Source organism: Lytechinus variegatus, chromosome 2, assembly GCF_018143015.1.
Source record: "Lytechinus variegatus isolate NC3 chromosome 2, Lvar_3.0, whole genome shotgun sequence".
NCBI lineage: Eukaryota > Metazoa > Echinodermata > Echinoidea > Temnopleuroida > Toxopneustidae > Lytechinus > Lytechinus variegatus.
This window is the reverse complement of record NC_054741.1, coordinates 69,371,754-69,395,748: the sequence shown is the minus strand read 5'-3', so window position 1 is coordinate 69,395,748 and position 23,995 is coordinate 69,371,754. Positions and strand designations below refer to the sequence as shown.

The 23,995-nt window shown below is 35.8% G+C and overlaps 4 protein-coding genes across 5 annotated transcripts in view; all 4 read left to right on the top strand.

Annotated features, from left to right (window-relative positions):
- The first annotated feature begins 2,507 nt into the window (after positions 1-2,507).
- LOC121408818 (mitochondrial import inner membrane translocase subunit Tim10-B-like) lies at positions 2,508-4,824 on the top strand. Its single transcript, XM_041600473.1, has 2 exons — positions 2,508-2,752; positions 3,911-4,824. The coding sequence occupies exons 1-2, from the start codon at positions 2,682-2,684 to the stop codon at positions 4,101-4,103; spliced, it is 264 nt and encodes an 87-aa protein (XP_041456407.1). The 5' UTR covers positions 2,508-2,681; the 3' UTR covers positions 4,104-4,824.
- Positions 4,825-7,294: 2,470 nt separating this feature from the next.
- Positions 7,295-10,788, top strand: LOC121408817 (macrophage migration inhibitory factor-like). Of its 2 annotated transcripts, XR_005969088.1 has the most exons (4): positions 7,295-7,477; positions 8,301-8,470; positions 9,033-10,568; positions 10,616-10,788. XR_005969088.1 is itself a non-coding variant. In XM_041600472.1 (3 exons), exons 1-3 carry the CDS (start codon positions 7,370-7,372, stop codon positions 9,100-9,102), a joined length of 348 nt encoding a protein of 115 aa, XP_041456406.1. In that variant the 5' UTR covers positions 7,295-7,369; the 3' UTR covers positions 9,103-10,788. The 2 variants fall into 2 exon arrangements, 1 of the variants encoding a protein (XP_041456406.1); XM_041600472.1 differs by having other exon boundaries at positions 9,033-10,788.
- A 1,601-nt stretch (positions 10,789-12,389) lies between these two features.
- LOC121408815 (macrophage migration inhibitory factor-like) lies at positions 12,390-19,394 on the top strand. The gene is made up of 3 exons (XM_041600470.1): positions 12,390-12,647; positions 15,895-16,064; positions 18,900-19,394. Exons 1-3 carry the CDS (start codon positions 12,540-12,542, stop codon positions 18,973-18,975), a joined length of 354 nt encoding a protein of 117 aa, XP_041456404.1. The 5' UTR covers positions 12,390-12,539; the 3' UTR covers positions 18,976-19,394.
- A 201-nt stretch (positions 19,395-19,595) lies between these two features.
- LOC121408816 (macrophage migration inhibitory factor-like) overlaps positions 19,596-23,995 on the top strand; it is a 7,937-nt gene continuing 3,537 nt past the window's right edge. Inside the window, exon 1 of the mRNA XM_041600471.1 lies at positions 19,596-20,715. Coding sequence (XP_041456405.1) covers positions 20,608-20,715 — 108 coding nt within the window. The 5' untranslated portion in view covers positions 19,596-20,607. The remainder of the gene's footprint in view (positions 20,716-23,995) is intronic.

Genomic DNA, 23,995 nt, shown 5'->3' with positions numbered 1-23,995 from the left:
GAATTTTGGATATGTTGTAATTTATCGAGAAGCGATTCCGGTATTCCGAATAGTAAACTATTATTATTATCTAAGTGACTTAAGATGAAGGCATGTACTAATTTTTCTGTTGTTTTCCTATCAAGATATTTTCTCATTTTCCCAATTTTGTGTAACCCAATTGCAGCAGCCCTACAAATATTGTTAACATGGGACTTCATTCCTAATTCATTCTCGACAATTACCCCTAGATCTCGTGCCTTGGAGACTGGCTGAATAATAGAACCAGCAACATTTAGAGTTGAGACATTATCTGAGTTTCTGTGACGCGATGTTATGTGCAAGATTTCAGTTTTCTCAGAATTCAACTTCAAACCATTCATAATTGACCATTTCATAATTTCATCAAAACAAGACTCTATCCTAGGGATAATTGAACTACGGTCCTTATCTGAGAACATCGTATATAACTGGGTATCATCTGCATATACAATTCTGCTCATACCTTGCTCCTCAATAATGGATTCTAGAGAAGCAGTATACATTATATAACACAGCGGTCCCATTACAGAACCCTGAGGTACGCCATCTGACAACGAAACTGGTGCAGATGACACACAATCAATTACTACACTCTGAGAACGATTTCTAATATATGAGTTGAACCAGTTCAATGCTAGACCTGAAAAACCATATCTGGAGGACAGACAAGATAGCAAAACATCATGATTAATACAGTCAAAAGCAGAAGAGTAATCAAGCAACACAAGAAGTGCTTCCTTGCCCTTATCAGCCGTTAGCAGGAGGTCGTTGTAGATACGAAGCATAGCTGTTTCAACACTATATGGTCCTTTCTATAAGCTGATTGTGTTTTGCCATACAGATCATTGGATGAGAGATAAGCATGAACCTGCTTAGCACATGCCCGCTCAATTATCTTACCAATGAACTTCAGTTTAGCTATCGGCCTGTAGTTTTTCAGCACCTCAGGATCTAGTCCAGGTTTTTTCAAAAGAGGATTGACATTTGCCTGTTTAAGCGAATCTGGAAAGTGGCCATTTCTGAATGACAGGTTGATGATTCGAGCAATCACAGGAGACAATTCATCCACACATTTCTTGACAAGCATGACAATGACGAGAAAATCAAAATATTTCATATTTTATATGATAAAATACAAAAGAAATAGTGAGTGATGTCATCAAGTCTCTCATTTGGATGTAACTGGCTCGTTCATATAACTCCTTTGTTGAAAATAAGCGAAACTTTAAAATGCCACAACTTTCTTATTTTACCTCCAATTTTGATGAAATTTTCAGTGCTGTGCTTGCTGAATTTTTCTCTTTTTATTCAAACTAAGTTTTTGTTGGGGTGGACTTGTCCTTTAAACAGACAATGCAAGCTGGTGTGACAAACACATAGGTCTTAAGCAAATTGTGTTTCATAAAGTTACGAAAAATATATCTTCTGTAATATAAAAGTTCAATTATATAACACAATAATTTCTCCTTGCTCCACCACGTTTCTCTTTCTCTCCCCCCCCCCCTTTTTTTTTTGCCAGCTGAGGGGGGGGGGCACATGTGTTCATTCCATTGATAGTTATCATGATTTTTTAAAATAATTTTTTATCTTCAATAATTTTAAGGTATAATTAAAGTCATTTTGCCGCCCCTTTTCAGATAATGCAATGTATTTGTGTTTGACAAAATGGCTATTGGACCGATTGGCTATTAGACTAAATGGTTATTTTATGATTTGGAAATTGAAATGGTTATAGACAAATTGGTTGTTAGATGAACTGATTATTGCATGGACCTAATGGTTGGTGGACAAAATGATAATTAGACGAAATGGCAGTTGAACGAATTGATAAGTAGACAATTTGAATATTGGACCAACTGACATGGCTATTGGACCAAATGAACGTTGGACGAACTGATTAATGGACGAGTTGGCATTAGCCTAGGTGGAATCAGACTAAATGGGTGGTAGACGAAATGGTTATAGACGAACTTGTGATTAGACGAAATGCCTAATAGACAAATTGATGACTGGGCGAAATGGGTGGTAGATGAAATGTTGATGGTCAAATGGGATTAGACAAAATGAAGGTAGACCAGTGGACGGGATAGTAAACGAATTGGCAATTTACCATAAAAATATGTGTAGTTTGACCCTTATATAGCCCCCTCCCACAATGCGTAAAAAGGGGCATATTATCTTAAATCATCACAGCTCCCTTGCTATTGTGGAAAAATCTTTTATAAAATTTGTCATAAATCGCAGTTTGTTTTGAAATAAATGAGATGAAATGAGCAGCTCAGAGTAACCTTTTCTAAATAATTACTTTTTTATTTGTGTAAGTACGTGTACCATGAAAATTGGTTGGTCCACGTGCAACTGAACAAATTTGCAACGAATATTGAGAGGAGAATCGGTCTTTATTTGTTTAATAGTTTCAGTATCCGTCATTTATGATAGTTTATACTAAAACTAATTCGATTAATCAACTTAATTCTAAACTGTCAAAAAAACAACGATATATTCATCTTTTTAGTGCCATCTTCGCTTCGGACTGTGCATCTAGTACTTGACGAACCGCTCGTCTCATTATCCGCCGCAACCTCGGCGTGGCAAAGACGGCATTGCGCTCTAGCGGAGAATTCATAATTCCTGGACTAGTCGAATAAACTTGAACAATCATGAATGAACAGCAGCAGCTTCAGCTCTTGGCTGAATTAGAAGTAGAAATGATGGCAGACATGTACAACAGGTTAGTACTCGGAATACCATTTTTTAATTGTTGAACAGTCTACAAATTATAATCGTTTAAGCGTTTATCCGTCTCTGTAACTGACAAAAACTGTAACTGTATATGTACTACTAGTATGTGTAGCCTAGTGTAAGTCACTCATTCAATGAACAAGGTTATAAATATAACCTTGTTCTCGGTTACATCTCCATGTGTGACAAAATAAGGGTGGCAATGTTTGGCTTATTTTCTCTTTTTTTATATATGGGACAAATGTTTAATTTTCTTACACTGTCAGTTTTCATTAAAGCTATAAATCATGTAACTTGGCTCTAAATGTACATTTAATTCTTCATTTTTTTTTCTTAATTAAAAATAGAGATTGAAAAATGAAAATTTTCTTGCCATATAAACTTTCCATCAATAGAGGGCATACACAAAAATATGCCTAAAATTCAAGTTTTTGAGCACTCTGGTGGATACAAAAATTATTCCCAAGTTATTAATGAGAAATAAGTTGCAACTGCATGGAATTTAGTAATTTTGGTCACAAAAGTGATATTTTAATGATTTTTCAAAGTGTGTGCTCTGTACAACATTGGCATACCATAGTCCTGCCTGTAGATTCACCACAGGCAGGGTGGTACCAGTGAACAAGTGGTGTAAGTGTACCTTGTAAGTGAAATTTGTAAATTGTTTTTCAGAATGTCTCATTTGTAAAACAAGATGATGTTCTTGTGGGATGCAGCAAGAAATTATTATTTTTGACAATTTTGACTGATACATATTATTGCATGATAAAGTTACAATAGCCCCCTATATCCTATCTTGAAAATTTTCTTGTATTCTAAGGAAGTTAGCAGAACACAAAGATAACGAGATTTTCCTGAATACCCTTTCTCAATAAGTTATCTTGCGCACAGAGATATTTTTATGCTAACAAATTTGCGCATCATAAATCTGACGTCAAACATGCTTATTCAAAGTTGAAAACAGTTTACAAGAAAAGATCCAAGAATTTCAGAATACGGATTTTATTACAACTCTGAAGATACAAGAATATTCCTCGTAGAACAATTGTCAGAATATGGCCCCAGATCCTATCATCCTACATTTCATTATCTTACACCATAATTTCAACTGATTATTCTTAAAATGTATGTACTTTTCGTTTTTTAGGATGACTGTTGCTTGTCAGAAGAAGTGTATTCCACCTACCTACAAAGAAGGTGACCTTTCTAAAGGTGAAGCTGTCTGCTTGGATCGCTGTGTTGCTAAGTATTTGGAGGTCCATGAGAGCATTGGTAAAAAATTGACTGAGAAGTCGGCCCAAGATGAAGCCATGATGAAACAAATGCAGGGACAGAGTTAGTGATGATCTCCCATCAGCCCAGGGCCCTGGTACATTAGAGATGCAATCGAATGTACATTTCATTAAATTGCTTTTAAAATGTTATAGGACCCAGATCAGATGTAACTTGTGGATGCAGTTATCTTGGCCACATATCAGCTTCATGAAAGCATTAACTGTATAAAGTCCAGAGGAGTTGGTGTTCAGCAGCGGCCAAGGCAGGATATCGCCTGTTTGTGAGATCATATTTGAGAAGTTTGATTTGTAACTTGTCCAACGAGCTGAATGAAGGAAAAGAGAATAACTGAAGCATGCAAGTTTCACCCACATTGACTTTGCTTTTTTTTAAATTGGAAAATTATGATTAATACTCGGCTTTAGATTAAGATGCAACTTCTGTGACACAGAATCTGGTCAGCTTGTATAACTATAACTAGCATTCTCTTGCCTTGCATTTTTGCATCATGTTTGCTAAATTGCTATAGGTTTAGCAACGATGCAATGTTGAGGTAGAATCACTCTGCTGCTCTAAAATGTTGCAATGTTATAATCGTCCAGCATGTTCTGTGCAGACTGCAGAGCACAGGATTGCATCGTAGATTTGAGACATGAGAGGACAATAAATTGACACTTTAGCTAAATAGGCACTTCACAGAAGGTAAATCGCAGGTCTAAAGCCATTGATATTCGTGGAATTGCGGGGGTAACAAAACTGTATCTAGAAAGGCATGTTCTGGAGAATTAAACAAAAAAATATTCAGTTTAATATGAGCTAATTCAGCTTTGCCAAAATTTCAAATTTTGTATTATAGTCCATATTGCATACAATTCCAAATTTCTGATGGTAAGGGTGAGGCTTCAAAATGAAAATAAATGTATTTTTCAGATATATATTTCTGTAGATGAATAGGGTAAACCATTTTCAATAAAAAAGAAAAAGTATCCAATAAAACACCTGGGGTGAAAGCTGTGATGCAGCATATAATATGAAAAGGTAACAGATTAAATTAACAATAAAAATGTTGGGTCGTAATGGGTCTCGAGCTAAAAATCCTTTTTGATTTTGGTATCAATCTTTCATGCATGGATCAGGATCAAATATCAGGATTAAATCTTTTTAAGGGATTTCGATATAAAAGTTAACTTCACAAGTGTTAAACAATTGAAAAATAACATTGCCAAGAAATATGGCTACAGTAGAGTACATCTGCATTCTTGTCAATATTTAATTTGACAAAGAATTAGTGATTTGAAACTTGGGTAATTTTCACTATCCCACTTTTGTAAGATTGGTATGTAAAAACGATGGCCCAATATAAGTAACCTTATTGAATCTTCCATATTTGTCTTTTTACCAAAGCTTCAATTATACCATGACTGTTAACACAATATCATAAGTGATACTAATCACTTTAAATATAAAAGAATGATCATCTAAATATGCTTGACTGACTAGTATAGGCAAACTTGGCATGTTAAGAAAATTGATGTTTGTTGAAACTTTATTCTTGCCATTGATACTCTTAACAATCTGAGAGTGAGCAACTACCATGGTGACAGCCAATATTCCATGGTTGGATAGCAAAGTTATCAAAAAGTAACTTTGATGCAACATCCAAAAGTTAAAAGCAGTTACGGGCAGATCCGTGATTTCATAAAATGTGGAGAGGGGCACAGGCAGTAGGTCAAATCAATATTCTACCAAATTTATGAAGAGACCCCCCCCAAAAAAAAAATAATAAAAATAAAATAGATACATAAAAGGGGGAGGGACTCGTCTTGCACATCTCATAAAAGAGCATGCACAACATACAATTTTAAAAGATGATGACTAAGCTCTCTTTTCCCCCTCTCAGGATCTGTACCTAATAAGTTGACACTTTTACTACTCTCTTTTTTTTTCTGCTGGATCGAAAATATTGCTTGGTTTTTGTGATCAACCTAGAAACATTTGTTTTTCCAAGTGCATGTATGTGCATCATCAGGTTTTTATATTTCCTCACAATATTATTGAGGAGGTTACAAATTGACTTGATTATTTAATTTTTACTTTTTTTTTGGTTCCACACAGCTTTGAAGAGTTGATGCAATGAATTAGACCACCAAATTCATGAGATTGAAATTTTATTTTCATTTGAGTGTTGACCAATTCAGTTGAAATTTTAGGTTAGAAGTTATATTTTCTCTTGTTAATGCTTTTTCTATAAAAGGTTACTTTCATCAGTTACTGGTAATTCTTTCATTTCAAATCTGCTGAAGTCCATGGGAGAGAACACATCCACTTGGTTCATAAATTGTTAACAGTATTTTGATTGAAATTATGGCATACATATAACATTTATATATGATTTTATTGTTTTAACTTTCAAAATTGTTGAAAATATTGAATATGATGGAATTATATGAGACAATTAAATTCATAACCTTGATATTTAAAGTGTGATTGTCTTCTTTAGTCTAAAAATGATTTATTTTTAATTTTTTTGTAACTGTCATCACCTAAAAATAGTGTTGGGAAGGGGGGCTTGGGATACGTTTTCAGACAGATACAAAGATAAATGAAGAGAGAAAGGAGGGGAATGAGAGAGAAAGAGCGAAAAAATTGGAGGGGAGAGAGAGAGAGAAAGAAGGAAGGGGGAGACAGAAGGGTGTATCGGTGGAGAACGGAACTGGTTGTGGAGTTTGAGGGGAAGAAAAGTTAAACAATAGGACAGAGACACAATGAGAGAGATAGGTGGAGTGTTGTAGGGGTTGAAAAAAATTCAGGGATAGATTTAGAGAAGGGGATTAGAACGGGATATGGGGGGTATGGCAGACGACCGGCGTTGGTGACTAGTGAACATGGGGGGGGGGGGGGGCGAAGAGTGGTATGGACCCGGGGTATGGATAGCAATGTGGGGGGGGGGGTGGAGATGAGATAAACATTGAGAGGGAGATACATAATTGGTGAATGGCGAATATAAAGATGTTAATAATTTACACAGAGCCGCAAAACTCAAAATGTTGTTTGAAGATATGCCTATATACCTTTCTTAATTGACCCTACATTTTTTTATACTTTCCATTATTACCCTTTCCTTATTTCATTAACTTTTCTTCATCTTTTTTTCATATTTCGTCCTTCCCATTTTTCTTCTCTTGTCTTTTAAAAATTTATCGTTCTCTTCTCTTTCCTCTTCCGTGGCTTCCTCTTTCCTCCTCTTCAAAATTAATTTACAAATATATTTTTCGCACTTCATACACAATTTCAACTGAGACGCGGCGACTATCCCCAGAAATCTACCAAAATGCCAACACTACAGATATTCACTAATGTAAAAGAAGGTGAATTTCCAGATGGCTTCTTTGCAGGTCTGAGTTCTGTATTTCAGAAAGCGATTGGAAAGCCAGAAAAGGTAAGAATTCGACTTGGCAATAAACAAATCAGATGCCTAATTATGCTTGGTCCCGTATACTGCATTCCATGTCTTTAAATCGAAACTTTGGTATTGACAGTCATCCGAAAAGGTAAAATTAAACTTAAAGTTAAACTAAATTAGAAAATATGATTACACCTTTTGATGATTCGTGACATTTATGCTTTTGCTCAATGTTCAGTATAAATCATGAATCAGATCAATTCAAGAAACTTCTAAAAACATACCTCTTTTCCGATTAATTTCTTTTGAATGTATTTTTATTCTAATTATTACGTACTCTTGTCTTAAACTCATTTGTAAACGCTGTGATATAGTTAACTATGGAGAGCGTACTAAATGCTAGTTATTATTATTATTATTATTATGATGACCATGACGCCAAGACCAAGCCAAGGAAGATTATATTTTGATGATCATGATATTGATGATTGATAATGATATGATGATTAGTCGAGTTACTCGAGTATTTCAATCTAGATCTACACTTTTAATGAGAGTTTGCAAATAATTTTTCTTATATCATGATGTTCACTCTATTTTGTTATTTGTAGGCCTGATGAAAGAAGATATGGCATAAGCTTGTTGGAGTAAAAAGAAATGTTACTCGGAAGAGCTGAGTCTCAACTCGAGCCAGAAAATATCTCCCTGGCCTTGCAAACCTAATTTAGGCCCCTATGACTGTTAATTTTTTGTAAAAAGTCCAGGCACTGCCACTAATCGGGTCAAGAAGTTACCAGCACTGTTGGTAACTCCTTGATCAGATGCACTGTACTTGTGTTTCATTTTTCTAACATTTCAGTATATCTGTATACATGTCGTGCCCAACCAAATGATGAGCTTTGGTGGATCAACTGAGCCGTGTGCCATTGCCAATGTGACTAGTATAGGCAAACTAGGAGTGGAAGAGAATAAGGTCCTTACCCAGGTTATTACGACTGAAATGCTCAAGATTGGTGTGAATGCAGATCGGTGAGATCACTTTTCATTACCGGTACCGGTAATTGGAATATTGAGACCCGAATGGTGGATTAGAATTTGTGGTTTGAAGCCATGCCAATTCCATAAATGCTAAATTCAGCATTTATATTTAGAAAGCATCATGTAATGAATTCACTATTATCAAATTACACTAAATCGATGCCTGTAACTCTTGTCAAGAAATGTGATTTATTGAGAAATATAGGTTGTCTCAATAGTTAACCGATTTTCTTTTCTATTTGATAAATGTACCCACAAATCAGATTCACATTTGATGTTATGAATAGTTGAGAATCAATTGCTTCCTTTTGACCTTTAATAAGATCTAGTATTTTTTTACCCCCAATATTTTTTTCTCTCTCCCACACCCTCTCAATCCCCCCCTCTTTCTCTCTCTCTCCCTCACACTTTTGATTTGCCTCCACTCGTGTTGAGTTTCTCTCTGTCTCCTTTCCTTTCTGTCTCCGCTTGGACTTATTTGAGTTATTTCCATCTGTCTCTTCATATTTCACTCTCTTGCCAAACTTGTCTACCAACTTTTCTTACCCTCTAGGATGTATGTAGTGTTCAGGGATGCTGCAAGACAGGATATAGGATGGAACAATACTACCTTTGCATCATAAAATAAGACTTTTAGCATGATCTGTGATATAACTATGTTTCAAGATATTTAAATTCTTTCATGATTTGCATTTGGCTATGTCTATCTGCCAAAGGAATAAAAACAAAAGTTCGTGAAAACTTTTATTAACTGTCACATAATAAGCTGTTGACATAATATTTCATGTTTAGATGACACCATCTTGTTTTGTAATTGCTCTGCATTGATCAAGGTTGATTTACAAAAATTACTTCAAAATGTTTACAAGGTATTAACTGATTATGAAAATTTTGGTTCATCCAGGTTAATAGACACATGAAAATTTTTTTGCATCAAGTCAATGTGGAATTTAAGTGGAGGAGGGTTTTGCTATTGATCTAGGGAATTGCATAAAATTGGCTGTAGTAGTAAATTTGCTATCAATAGTAATTCCTCGTGGAATACAGGCTTGTTTTTCGGCTGTTGAGCAACATGCCATGGGTAGCAGCGATCAAAATCTAGTATTTTTCGAAGAGTTATATCAAAGTTTTATGCAACGGGGCCCTGGGCGCTTCTCCAATATCCTGACTCAGATATGCTGAAGAAGGATTCAGTACCAGATGAGATACTGCCCTCCAAATTTAATTTGACTCAGTTATTTGCAGTATGATATTTAGTCAAAATGTGCTGTGACAAGGATTGATTTTGTTCACATAGAATTTGATAGAAATGCTATGATCTAGTGACTTGCCATTTATGTACTGGGCCCCAAAACACAAAACGCCTTTGGGGTGGAATGCAAAAATGAAAGAAAACTCTTCATGGGTTTGGTGAGTGTTTTTATATCAAGTTAACATGACACAACGATCCAGGTTGGCCATTGCAATTTAAACAAACAGTTTTGGAGCCTGCTTTTGTTACTTTATAATAATATTTGATTTTCAGAATCCTTTAGTATTATAAAAGATTGTCACACTTTTATGATGATGATATCGATAATGATGATATGATGAAGTCTGTTATTTTGGTCATTTGTGTTCAGTGTGAATATATGCCTGTAGGCCTATTTTTATTTGCATGTAATGCAATATCTAAAAAAAAAAATTTTCAATTCAATTCTTTTATTTCATTTCCAATTGAAAGTTTGATTTACAAAATTTTATTGCAGTTCTAAATAATTAAATATATCATGACAAGGAGTACAGTTTATGTTTAGGAGGTTTATAGTTAGGATGGCGAAGAAAACTAGTTTTGATGGACTTTACTGATTTAAACTTGCCTGGGAAGTGTCTTCCCTCTTTTTAAAGTAATCTTTATTGTTGTTTCATCAAAGAAAAGAAAATTTAGAATCATGTGATTTTTTAAAATCCATAACATTACTATGTCTACATGATATATCAAAATTCTTTGAAAATTGCAACTTGGCCTTTCCATATACATTCGTTTACCAACAAAGTCTGGGTGCAGTCTTACAAAGTGTTAAAATATCAAAATCAAATTCAAATTGAAGTTAATTTAAATTCCCATTGACGATTTGAGTTAAATCATATTCTGAGTTTGATCCGAATTGTCTTACAGATTCAATTATTTGTAAGACAGGTGTGCTTTACATGTATATTTACATGTTGTGATGACTTGCCTTTATTATTTTTATCGTGAATACATCCAAGGAAGTTTGTTGCAAAATAATGTGGAAAATAATGTGTAATAAATGTATGAATTACATTTATGTCTTCACTTTTCACGTAATATGTTACTGACTCCACTCATATCTCTAAAATGTAAGATTGGTGTCCTTCATGTTACCATGATGATGATGATGTTGATGATGATGGTGATGATGATGATGGTAATGATGATGATGATGATCGATGATGATGGTAATGAGGATGATGATGATCGATGATGATAAAGATAAAGATGATGATGATGGCAGTAATGATGCTGATGATGGAAATGATGGCGAAGGTGGTTATAATGAATATGATGATGGTGGGAATGGTCAGTGGCGGCAATTTCATCGCCGGGGGGGGGGGGGGTGGAACTATGTGAATTCCTTCTGTGAGAGTCGAAATAACCAATCATGTACATTTACGACCATAACCTCTTGTTGACCATGTTTGCTTCCATCACATTCATTTTTTAGACCGATATATATATATACAAAGTTGCTTAGCTTACAAGTCAAGAAGGGGGACGCTGGCGTAAACCCGTGACGTCATACTACTATTCAAGTTGGCAGGGGAGGGGGCGGTGACACAATAGATCATTCCCCTGAACAATTGACCCACCGCTCGGGTTACGCCTGTGAAGGGGGAAGACCCCCCTCCGAAAATTAATAATTTTTTTTATTTGAATAAAACAGAAAATCAAACTAGCATGATGCTAAAAATTTCATCAAAATCGGATGTAAAATTAGAAAGTTATGACATTTTAAAGTTTCGCTTTTTGACAAAAATATATATGCACATCTCAGTGACAAGCAATGAAATAATCTATGATGTCCCTCACTATTTCTTTTGGAGGAGAAAATTAGAATATTTCATACAATGAAATACAAAATGGATAGTGAGATTGTTTACTTAAATTTTGTGTTTTATTTTTTATTGATTGATGCATGGACCTATGGTAGGTCCATGATTGATGTAACTTAATGTTATTGAGAACAAGTTGTAAAGAAAATATGAATTTGTACTAAAACTGCCCGAGTATAACGAAAAGTAGTTTAAACCACTATTTAAAGTGAGCATTACAATATTCTACTGGGAAAACCTGGAGATTGTGGGAGGTTTCACAAAATCTTGCCATTGATTTGCAATAACTTATTGCTCTGTCAGTCAGATGCAAGGATTTCCGTAGCTTTTAACAAATACGAATTAAAGTTAATATCTAAAAAGAAATCATGAAGCCACTAGATCAATAATGACCCTTTCATCACCGTAACCCTTTCAAAAGTCTCATCTCCCTCACCTGCTATAATTTAATGCAATGGCAACAATTTTCTTTTTTGTTGCTATGCTTGTTTACGTTTGTTAAATATCTTTAACATCAATTGGGGGGAGGGGGTATAAGTGCAATAAGCACTTTCATGGCAAGTTAGTGACATTTTGCTCATGCTTGCAATCGATGTCAAAAGTAAGTCTTCAGTCTTGAAGAATAGTCCAAAAGTCAACATTTATGTGAATAGACCTGCAGATTAGTTGCAAGTCAAGCTTTCAACAAGTGTCCCCCTAAAAGTTACACAATACGTGCATTATTGGCACCCCTTCCACTATATTCCATTTGCTGCTACCAGAAAGCAAACAACATTTTGCTGTTTGCGTGGTGATACTTGAATAAATGCATGTTTACCATAAAGTTAGAGAATCAACTAGAAAGTGTCTAGTCATGGTTCTCGAGTGCATATGCAGTGATTGAGCTTCTATCTCATTTTGTCACAAGGAGAATTTGTTGCTAGTGAAAGCAGACGAAAAGTCCAGGATGCCTCTTCTCGAGATCTTCACCAATGTTAAGTCAGATGCCATTCCAGATGGTTTCTTAAAGAATCTCAATTCTGTCTGGCAGAAGGCAATCGGTAAACCAATGCAGGTAAGTCATAATATGGTCGTGAATGTCACTAATAAGAGCAATCCTGAGTTTTCTTACATAAATTCTTCGAGACAAACTTTTTTATCCCCCCAATTTACAAAGTTTGAAATTGATATCCTCCTTTTCAATCACATTCAGTCACTCTCCTATTGGATGAGCCTAGACTATAAAATCACTAGGATCTTAAAACACCAGGGGGGCCGTTTCATAAAGCTGTTCGTAAGTTAAGAGCGACTTTAAGAACGACTGGTGATCATTTCTTACGCGCTAAACCACCGCCAATGAATATACCATTTACCACAAGAAGGGATCACCAGTCGTTCTTAAAGTCGCTCTTAACTTACGAACGGCTTTATGAAACACCCACCTGGATGATTAGTGAGTAATACACTGCTTATATGTAAATAGTAATTATCATAATGATTTTTTTTTTCAAAATCTATTATTTTTTGTTGTATTCATTTAGTTCTTTTCAGAAAATCATTATAGCCATTCTAAAACTTAGACTAGAGGAAAATAGCAAACCTACAAACTATGTATAATAATTATACATAGTTTGTAGGTTTGCTAATAGTCCATGTATATTGACAAATGAAGCAATATTAAAGGATAACAAAAATATGGGTAATTTTTTTTCAAAATTGAAAATGCCCCTTTATTTTCAAAATGAAATACCCTTTTTAAGTCAATACATTTTAACATATAAAATCACAATGTTTTTGGCTCGCGCTTCGCGCTCGTATTAACTTTTTGTTTAATAAGGGACTTATCCTGTTCTTGTTTACAACAAAAATGCTTAGAATGTTTAGGTTGGAACATCAAAAACTTTCAGCTCGAGCTTCGCGCTCGCATCGATTAGTAAGATATGACTGTATCCTATTCATGAGCCAATAAATGCAGTTCTTAATAGGTTCCTTTTCAGGTGAGCGTATTAAATATTTCTGCTCGCGCTTCGCGCTCGAGTTATTTCTTTTCTTAGATAAACATCGTTTTCATGATTACAAAACCTTCTCGGCAGTGGCGTAGCTACGGGGGGCACTTGCCACCCCCCCCCCCCCCTGAAAAAAATGGCAGAGCAAAAAAAGAAAGGGAGAAAGAAGAAAAGAAAAAGAAGAAAGACAGAAGAAAAAAAATAAGAGGAGGAAGACAAGTTAATGAAATAATGATAGGGGAAGACTTGTAGAAAAAAAAATCTTTGTTACTATATAAAAATTTTGCTTGCGCTTCCAGCCAGAATTGCCTGTTCAATGAGATTCAATAATACAAAACATATTTCAGCTCGGACATCGAGCTTCATTATTTTTTTTTCATTTACAAATTTTAGTGCTCAGTAAAATGTCCGTTTTACGGTCTACATTGGTCACATTGTTTGATATGCCAAGTTCATATTGTCTACGTGTATTCCATAATGTTCCATTAAACAAATGTATTCAGAATGCCCAGATTCCATGTCTAAATCTAAAACATGCGCGATAGCCTGCATGTTCTTTATTTAAAAATTACTTAAGTTATTCAGTTTCACATCAGAATATCAATAATTGTCTGCTCACGCTTCACGATCACATTGTTAATCATACCCAATTTATATCCTATTTATGATTTACAAAATATGAATAGAGTGTCCCGCTTTTTGGTCTAAATTCTCAATTTTCTTTCATCAATTTTTAGTTACATACCTATCCTATTTATTAATACAAAAAAGTGCTTCGCGCTCGCATTATTGAAATACATACCGTCTTCGTAGGTAACTGTTAAACAGTCCTTAACAGATCCCTTTTCGATAATGCTTAGTAACCATCTAATTACATACGAATCTTGTTCAGGATCACACATAACATTGCCCAGATTATCAAATTTTAAAGACAAAATACATGAAAGTAAAAAAAAAAAAAATCGCTCGCGCTTTGCGCTCGCACTCTATATAAGGCTTATGAGATCATTTTATGTTTATGTTGTTTTATAAGAATAAAACTAAGAAGTGACTGATTGGGGAAAATATAGGTGAAGATAATTTCGGGCCCCATAGCTATTGGCGAAATTCGGATCCACCTAGTACACACACTCCGGAAAAATGGTGCCCCCCGAAAAAGCAAGGCCCCTCAGTGCCCCCAGGAAAAATGCTAGCTACGCCACTGCTTCTCGGAATATTTGATTTTCATGTCTTATTACATGTAATGTCAAAAATGTTTGAGCTCGTAATTCACACTCCAAAATCTCGTGAGGATGCCCTTTTAACAATAATTAGCGCCATAATTGACCCAAAATTGGTTTTACAACTTGATTTATTTTTTCAAACCTCCCATTCGCTCCGCTCCTTTGCAGAAAAAAATAAAGCCTAAATATATATCAATCAGAAATCACTTCAAAAAGGCTTTGCTCAACTTCATTACCCCAAAACACACAGCTACTTCACGCAGATGTAATCTCATGGTCACCCCAAAATACCCCTTTTCACCAAAATGCCAATTTTTGCATTTAAGTGCTATTTTGGGTTTCCTCCCCCTTCTCCAACGAAATTTGTTCCGCCGTCCCTCATGTAATTTAAGCATCATTGAATCTGAAAATTATGATTTGCAACATTGGCGAAGTGCTATACTCATTGACTTTAGATCTATCAGTTGATAATTCAGCGTTCAAGAAATAATTTACTCTGTAAATCATGTATTGTAAAAAAATAAATAAAAATCCTAAGACAATAAACTAAGCAGTTGGCGGGCTGATGTTGTCACAATGTCAAACCCATGCGTGTATTTTCTTATCTTAAATAACAAACAGGTTTTCTACTCCGAGAATGGTAACAAAGTTATTTGAATGGATTAGAAAAGTTATGTCTGTTTAAAAATTGATATCATTGAGACGATGTTAATCTCAAGTTGGCAGTTTATGAAGTAAATTGTGAAACTCCACCATATAATTCTTCTTATGGTTGTGTTTATGTCTTTCAGGAGCAATAATCAATTATAGTATTTCAATAAAAGAATAGTATTTGAGAATAGAAATTCAATAATAGAAGAGCAAAAGAGAATAGTCATTCGATTAAAATGTCTTCATGAAGGAGAGAAACACCAACAAAACCATTCTGAATGAAATACGTAATTAAATATGATATCTTTCTTATACATTTTGCATGATTTTGTTCAACTTGAGCTGTTTTTTTTTACTTCTTTGAAAACAACTTTACATGAGGGTTTGATCTGTTTAATGGGATATTTTACATTGGCATTGCTTCATTATGTATGTTTTACAGTACATGTGTGTCCGTCTGGCCCCCGGTGAGACGATGAACTTCGGTGGAACTGCGGAACCTTGTGCTCTCCTCAATGTGAGGTCAATAGGAAATTTGGGAAAGGAAGAAAACAATGCTATCTCAAAGGCTCTTACTGCAGAGATGGGCAAGCTCGGTGTGGCCCCTGATAGGTGAGATAATAATAAGACACTGCAGAAACAGTGGTGTTAGAACTGTAACACCGGTGTAACACCGGTGTTACAGTGGACTACACACTAATTAGCATATTTTACACATTGTTAAATTTACTGTGTTATCTCCAAGGTTTGGGCCAAGTTCAATTTGTACTAATTGTGGTATACATATCCTTATTTTAATGTGAATTTCAACATTATTATAATATTTGGTGTTATTTTTAACACCATATATTGTTCTCTCTGAACACCGACTGGTGTTGTTCTTAACACTTTATTTATGTTTGAATAATGTCATAGCAATCAATAAGACGAAATCAATAAGACGGAGTGCAGTAGTGTTGCCGCATGCGCAGGAGTATAATCGGGGCGGGGGGGGGGGGGTATTTTCATGAAGTTATTTGTAAGTTCCGGACATAGAGATGTATACTAATTAGTATATATCTCTACGGTTCCGGAAAACTTTAGACTACGCACGAATGGAAAATGTAATGGGGGGGGGATAAATTCTTAATGTTTTCATTCCCATTATGTAAAATCATATTAAATTTTAATATCTAAATTCTCGGCAAATCCAAATTTCCAAGAGAATAAAATTATCTTAATTTTAATGACATTTGCAAATGATAATATACTTACAAAAAATACAAATAGAGATAAGTATAGTGTTTTTGTCCATAAGTAAAATAATAATGATAACAACAACAATAATAATAATCGGACATATAATTTCTGTAAAATGGAGGAATCCATTAAAAAGCACCTATATGCAAATTTCATTATTTGACGAAATTTTACCAGGGTGAGGGAAATTCGGTCATTGGCGGCGGAAGCCAAAAGATGTAGGGGTGTCCACCTGAAATTTTGGGATGGACACAGGTAAAAAAATTGGACAAGCGCCCCCCCAAAAAAAAGTTAGCAACCTAAATTTTAGGTGTGGCTAACCAAAAGTTTTTGACAAGCAAAAAAAAAAAAAAAAAAAGGTCATCAACCTAAATTTTAGGGGGGGGGGGACAACACACGTTTTAGGAGGGGGGTCCACGTGAATTTGGGGGGGGGGCGCAGAAAAAACACTGACCAGCAAAAAAAAAGTTAGCAAAAAAATTTAGGGGGGGGGACATGTCCCTACGAATTGGATTTGGGATCCTCGCTTCCGCCGCCTTTGAATTCCATTCCATTCCATTCCTTGTTTTTATTTGGCAATAAGTCATAATTGACTATTTTTGCCACTCACTTTATAAAGAGTTGGGAAACTATTTAATTGAATAATATTATTTTCATTTTTTATTCAAATTTTTTTTTCCCTTTTTCCAATCATTTTTTGTATATTCGTTCCTTTTTTTTCTATGAAAAAACGAACAAAACAAAACATTTAATACTATAAGGTCGTTGATCAATGATCTATGTGATATTATATGAAAGAAAATCATTCTAACAAGGGGGGGGCTAACATTTTAACAGGTTTTCTGTATATACTCTGAATTCTCAGTGTACCAAGCATCAATTTTGATATATTTGTTTTTTTTCTTACAATTCAATTAATCTCAGTAGCCTTGGATAATTTTCTGGGGTTTATTGACCCATATACGTAAAGACAGAGGAAGAAAAGATTTATGAGATCAAGAAGTGATAAGATAACTGATTTGGAATGACTGAAAGAGAGACAGGCAAAGAAAGAAGAGCCCCCTCCCACACCCGTACCAGAGTTGCGGTCCCACTTTGTTAAAACAGGAAGGAAATTTTAGGGCATCTCATTACAAGAATAACGCAGCTCACCGGTCTTTCACAAAGCTGTTTTAAAATAGTCATCGACTTTTCAAACGACTTTATATTTTTGTCCTAGGAGAAATACCCAAAAATTTGTGTGACTGAATTTCATGCATTAATTAAGAATGTCAATAAGCTGTTCGTAAATTTCTTCAAAGCCTCAGTCTTTACCCACGACTGATCTCCCATTCTCCCTTACTTGTGTGCTACTCAGATTCTTATGATTCCTCTAAGCTAAAGTTGAAATTAGCTTTATTATCTTGCAACTGAATGGAAATTAAAATATTTTTCAAGATCTTGTGAGGGTTATATAGCCAACCCCGTCATGATATTACAGGGGCATCTAATTTATCACAAGAAATGTCACCAGATGTGCATTTATGTCTTTATGGGAGAGCTTCAAATTTATTTCAGTAATAATATGTCTTAAATGAAACTCAAACTAAATGAAAGATATTCCAGCCCGATTCCAGCTCTAATAAGTTTATTTTCTTTATACATGGTTTGTTTTTGTAGATGTTAATTGGGTATTTTAGCCATCACTTCACAGACGCCTTCTCTAACACAGAGAATCTTTTGCCAAAAGCCCTAACAAAGCAGCCTTTGTCGAAAAGGTTCGGTGAATCAAAACAGCAGTGTCGTCCTGGGGTACGTGTTTCATGAAGGTGTTCAGCACTGACTAAATTGTCGGTGCTGACAATATCAGTGAAATCCTTGGTTTTGATTGGCTAGGAGGCACTTGCCTCTGACTGTTACTATGGTAACTGTCGGAGAAAGCCAACTTGTCAGTGCTGACAACTTTATATGAAACGCTCCCCTGGACTCTGGACAAACGACATATTTGCATTTTTTGTCCGGTCCGAATGTTAAGACGATGTACTTCCCCGGTCCACCAACTTTCGACAATGACCTCTTATTTGTCCATTGTGACTTGACGGATATAGATTTTGAACGTTGTAGAAAGCGTCTAAGAAGTGGATTTGGGATCTCTCCATAAAATAATGTACTCAATCTTTTTCTTGATATAACTGTTTTTACCACCCTACCCCTTTATTTTCTTTGCAGGATGTATGCCGTTTTTACAGATATATCACCGCAAGATGTCGGTTTCAAAAACACAACGTTCGCATTTCTGGCTTGATCTATACTGACGAATCTTCGGAGCAGCCCGGAGTTCGCCAACTTTCAATTTGATGGATTCACGACGGCCGTCTCCCTTCAACTCAGTTTTCTATATATCAAGAGACTAATCTCAAACGGGTTTTGAGAAGTTATTATAATATGGTTGAATCTAAATATGTTAGATGCCTGATTTAGGTTTATAACACACCGATCACTCATGCGCACGTCACTCGGTGCATTTTTTTTTTTGGGGGGGGGGGGGGGGGGGCAGAAATGACGATTCGATTACGACACAATGCTTTCTTTACGATGCTTTAATGATTATCTCATCATTTAGCATCCAAAATGCACGGTCAGTATTATTAGTAATGATGATTTTTGCAATGTGAATCGCCTAGAACAATAATTAAATGTTTTTATGTCTAAATCTACATGATCTATCATAAAATTATTTTCGTTTTAAATGTACAAGGGTCAAAAATTTTGCTCGCTCACACCTTTTATACATTTGGTCCTGTGTGTCATGTATGCCGCCTAAGCATTGTTGTCTATTTTTTTCTCCATATATTGTACAATTGAAATGTCTTGGCCTTGAGGTTTTAAGGCCTTGGCCTTGGGTTTCCATGCCTTGGCCTCAGCCTTGGTTATTGAAGCCTTGGCCTTGGGTATTAAAGCCTTTGCCTTGGAGGTTTGAGCCTTGACTACAACACTGCTCTCTGTATATCTCTCAATATATTGAGAGAAGCACCTTATAAGGTGCTTCGGCCCTGGACCCCTTTATTTATTTTCTTATTCCCTCTCCACTTCTTTTTGTCAAGGAATGCAGGACTGCTCTTTTCCCTACACTTCATTCCCCCTTTTATTTCCCCTTTCCTATTTTATACCCTATTCTTTAGTGTCTTTTTTTCTGTTTTGGCCGGGGGAGGGCGGGCTTGCCCAATCCCCCGACGATCCGCATACCGAATGCAATGTCTTTCGCACCCGGACTTCACTCTTTATTAATTCTTCTATCATGTCTATTATAGAGCGTGGGGACGAGGCCGATTAAGTCCCGGATTATCCCCCACCCCCTCCATTCATTCAATATAAATATATCCTAGTATAAATGATTGAAACTTAATTAAAGGAATTTTACGCCCTATTGTACTGATCCCTTTTAGACTAAATCTCGTCCTCGCGCTCATGAAAAAAAAGGGAGCCCCTGGGGGGCACCCATGCACAGGGGATGGGGTTAACATTCTCAGAATCTATTCCTGTCTATCATCAGTCCCCAGTTCACTTTTCAAAAAAAATCTGGTGTCGCCACTAGTCTGCAGGTACAGACCCTGATTGAAATTTTGATCAACAAATGAGTCTCCACGCAAAGACTAGCACATATAAAACTTGCGTAATAGACTGCACATTCAGACCCTAAAGTCGGTGAAGGGTTTGCACTGCAGACTATGTCGCCACCATCCATATTAATGATGAAATCGTAAATAAAAATCCACTTCCCAACCATCCGAAAATGTACATCAGTACGCCCTCAGTGATTGTCAAAGATAGTTTGCTACAGATTTAACACCAAGACTCCTCGGATCACGACTGTGCTATAATCCCAATACATCTCTATTAAGAGTTCATTACGGAAAGTTCATTGATCTCATCAAAGATGCCTTTTCTTCAGATTCTCACTAACGTCACGGAGGATAATATTCCAAAGGACTACTTGACTGAGCTTACTTCTGTTCTTGCAGAAGCGACCAAAAAGGAAAAGAAGGTAAACGGGGCGTAATTATGAACTCAATATCCATAAATCGTTTCATGTCAGCAAAATGATGACGGCTGAAGAATGACAAGTTTTGTTTTAGAGCCTGATTAACTATAATTATCACTATCACGACTGCACATCTTCATAGGTTTAGACCCAATAAATAGACTCCTAAACCCCCAATGTGGTCCCTATCTCCGTCCGACTATATTCATGATATTGGTAAAGTTATATTTTAGAGTACAAAGTGCAGTGTATCCAGGTAGGATATGAAGTATTACAGAATTATTGTACAGACATGAGAGTAATGAATAGAAATAAATTCAACGTCTGTGCGAACTTGTCGTATTGCAATATTGTGAACTTGGTTAGAGCAGTCAGTGACGGCAACAAAGAGGGAGGGGGGCACGGGGTATTTGCCCCCCCCCCCACCGTCGAATGCATGGGGTCATAATGTAAGTTTTCCATAATGATGTAGAACATCTCTGGTTTTAAATACAAACAAGTCAACTATTATAAGCATTTTTAAATGAAATTTGTAGTTGAGGGTGTGTATATTAAGAATCTAGTGGGTGCTACCTTTTCATCTCTGGGCATATATTTTTCTTGCTTTATGAACCCCACCCACTTTTCACATTGAATATGACCTATCTATACCTGCAGTATATAAATTGAACATATTATATTTGGTATCTGTTAAAAGATAATGAAAATTCTAAGGCAGATATTATGGATCAAAACAGGTACAGGTCATTAAAAATGCCAGTTTGGCTCTTAATAATCTAATTGGGGCACAAAGATTATTAAACATATGATTCCGAACACCTCATGTTTTGAAAACAGACATATAGGGTATTATATGCATTTTTTGCTGAAAATTATAGTTGAGGATGTTTAAATTTGAGATCTGACAAGTGCCATATTGGCACCCTATAAAGCACTAGCGTACCTACGGGGGGGGGCAGTCTGCCCCCTGACGAATCACAACCCTTGTACAGGACGTATCCCTGCCCCCCCCCTGAAACGAGCTTGAAAACATCCCCCCTGACGAGCTTGAAGGCCCTTTTTTTTGCTTGTCAATTTTTTTTCTAGTACGATTGAAGACCTTTTTAACCGAAGACCCTTTTTTTTTTGCTTGTCAATTTTTCGGCGGTTTTGCTCCCCAAAATGTTCAGTAAAAATTCAATTCAATCTTTACCGCATACAAGGTTGGATTATGTACAAATAAAAGTGGTTGACAATTATATATTTCATATCTTACAAAGATGGATAATTTATATATTGAAATTGAATAAATATCATATCAAAAGTATTTTAAAACATCTAAAGTAAGAAATTATAATTATTACACATTTAAAAAGAGAAACACGTACACATACATACACAAAATCAATAAATACTGTCTATACTTGTATGCCTATAGCAAAAAAAGCAAGAACTTGAAACAAAACATGAATTATTGCAAATCATATAAACACCAGGGAATAAAACTATTTTTTATACCTATTGGTTCTACACTTTGGCAGTTATGTGTAAATTGCTCAAGCCAAAATATTCCGTAACAGAGTCCTCTCAACTTTCCTTCTAAACATGGAAAGGGTACTGCAGTTGTCGAGGGGGGGGGTCATTTCTTATCAGCTGCTCTCAATTCAAAGACCCTGAAAACGAACCCCTTTGACATGCTCTTTTGCTGGCTTGGAGGAAATTTGTGAACCTTTGTGAGGGATTCTTTAACAATTCGATAGTGTATGAATGAGAGAGAGAGAGAGAGTATAAATCCATTTTTCTATTCAGTCCACTACTTCTGAATCAGGGTATGTAGATTTACATATCATTCGAACAGCAAGTACAAATAGATTTTCCCTTGCCGAATGAATACAATATGGTATCACAACCTGATATAAGGCATTGGCTGTGCACAGCGAACATTGTCTAGCTCGTATGTGTTCAATGTCAATAATTTTTCTTTCATAAGCAGCAGGCTTGTAGACCCCGAAAACGAATACTGGAAAAAAAATTATATATGTGTTGTCAGTATAATGTATGCGTGCGTCCTCTATGGTGTCTTTATCTTTAGACCAGCCATTCTCAATTACTTTTTTTGAAGCGCCACATTTCTTGTTGAGAATCTGTAATGCTCCACTATCCACTATGCAAACCGGCAATGTTTCAGTTGAGGGGGTCCAGAGGCTCCTGGTGGGGGGTCGAGGGGGCAGAGCCCCCAGATTCTTTTTGGAATATGAGGCCTTTCAAATTGCCCAGAGGGGCTCTAATTAATATCAACAGAAGAAATACAAATGCCAACAAACTTCACAATTTTAATGTTGAAAGAAAAATGACCAGTGACTTTTGCACAAAATACCGATGAAACCACTAGTTCAGACTGTTCTGCACCAGATCTATTGGCTGTAGCAAATGGCGTAATGAGTAAAAAAAAATGAGGGTGCTAGATATGGCAGCTGAAGCAAAAATATTGAACTTTTCAATATAAAAATCTATATTTTGACATGATATTAAGAAAATAATAAAATGTTTCACTCTTTCCTTTTCTCCTATTCTTTTCTTGTCGTGAAACACTTGGGGGCACCCCCCCCCATCTGTACGCCAGTGGCTGAAGTTACGTTCCCCGATTTTGCAAGGGCTGAGAATTAGGCGTTGCCTGCACTGACGCCCCAAACTGCCCCTAATTCTCTGCAACTCACGCACGTGCGGTATCATTTATTCAGTTCGTGTTAAGCAAGAGTGCATGCAGGCAATCACAGCAGGCAATACATCTGAGCATACAAGTATTTCATCTTTACAATTTCGGATTTTATTCGACTCCGGAAACAATTTTTCTCTTGTTATGTCCCAAATTCACAATATTTTATGATGAGGATGTTCTTTGAATATCATATTATTTGATGTTTAACTCTTAACCTAAACGTATACTCTGGAAATGATAAAAAAGCCGTTGAAATATAAATCCTACAAACGGGGTTTTCAAATCACTTGTGTGGCACACAACATTTGTACAGCATAGAATAAATAAAAAGGAGAACACCATCGATTCTCCATATTAAGGGGTTATCGAGTGCTAACTTGGACAAGATCTGAGGAAATCAATTAGCAATTAAGCATCAAGTAAGGAGTCTTTGATTTCTAATTCTATTTAAATGATCATCAAATCCTTATTTCCAGGTTACTGGCCATGCAGATTATAAGACACATTTTTTCTCCCAAATTTTTCCTTATTTTCCCTTTTTTTTATACCGGCTCCCAAGCGCCACTCCGCAAGGCTCGGTGCGCC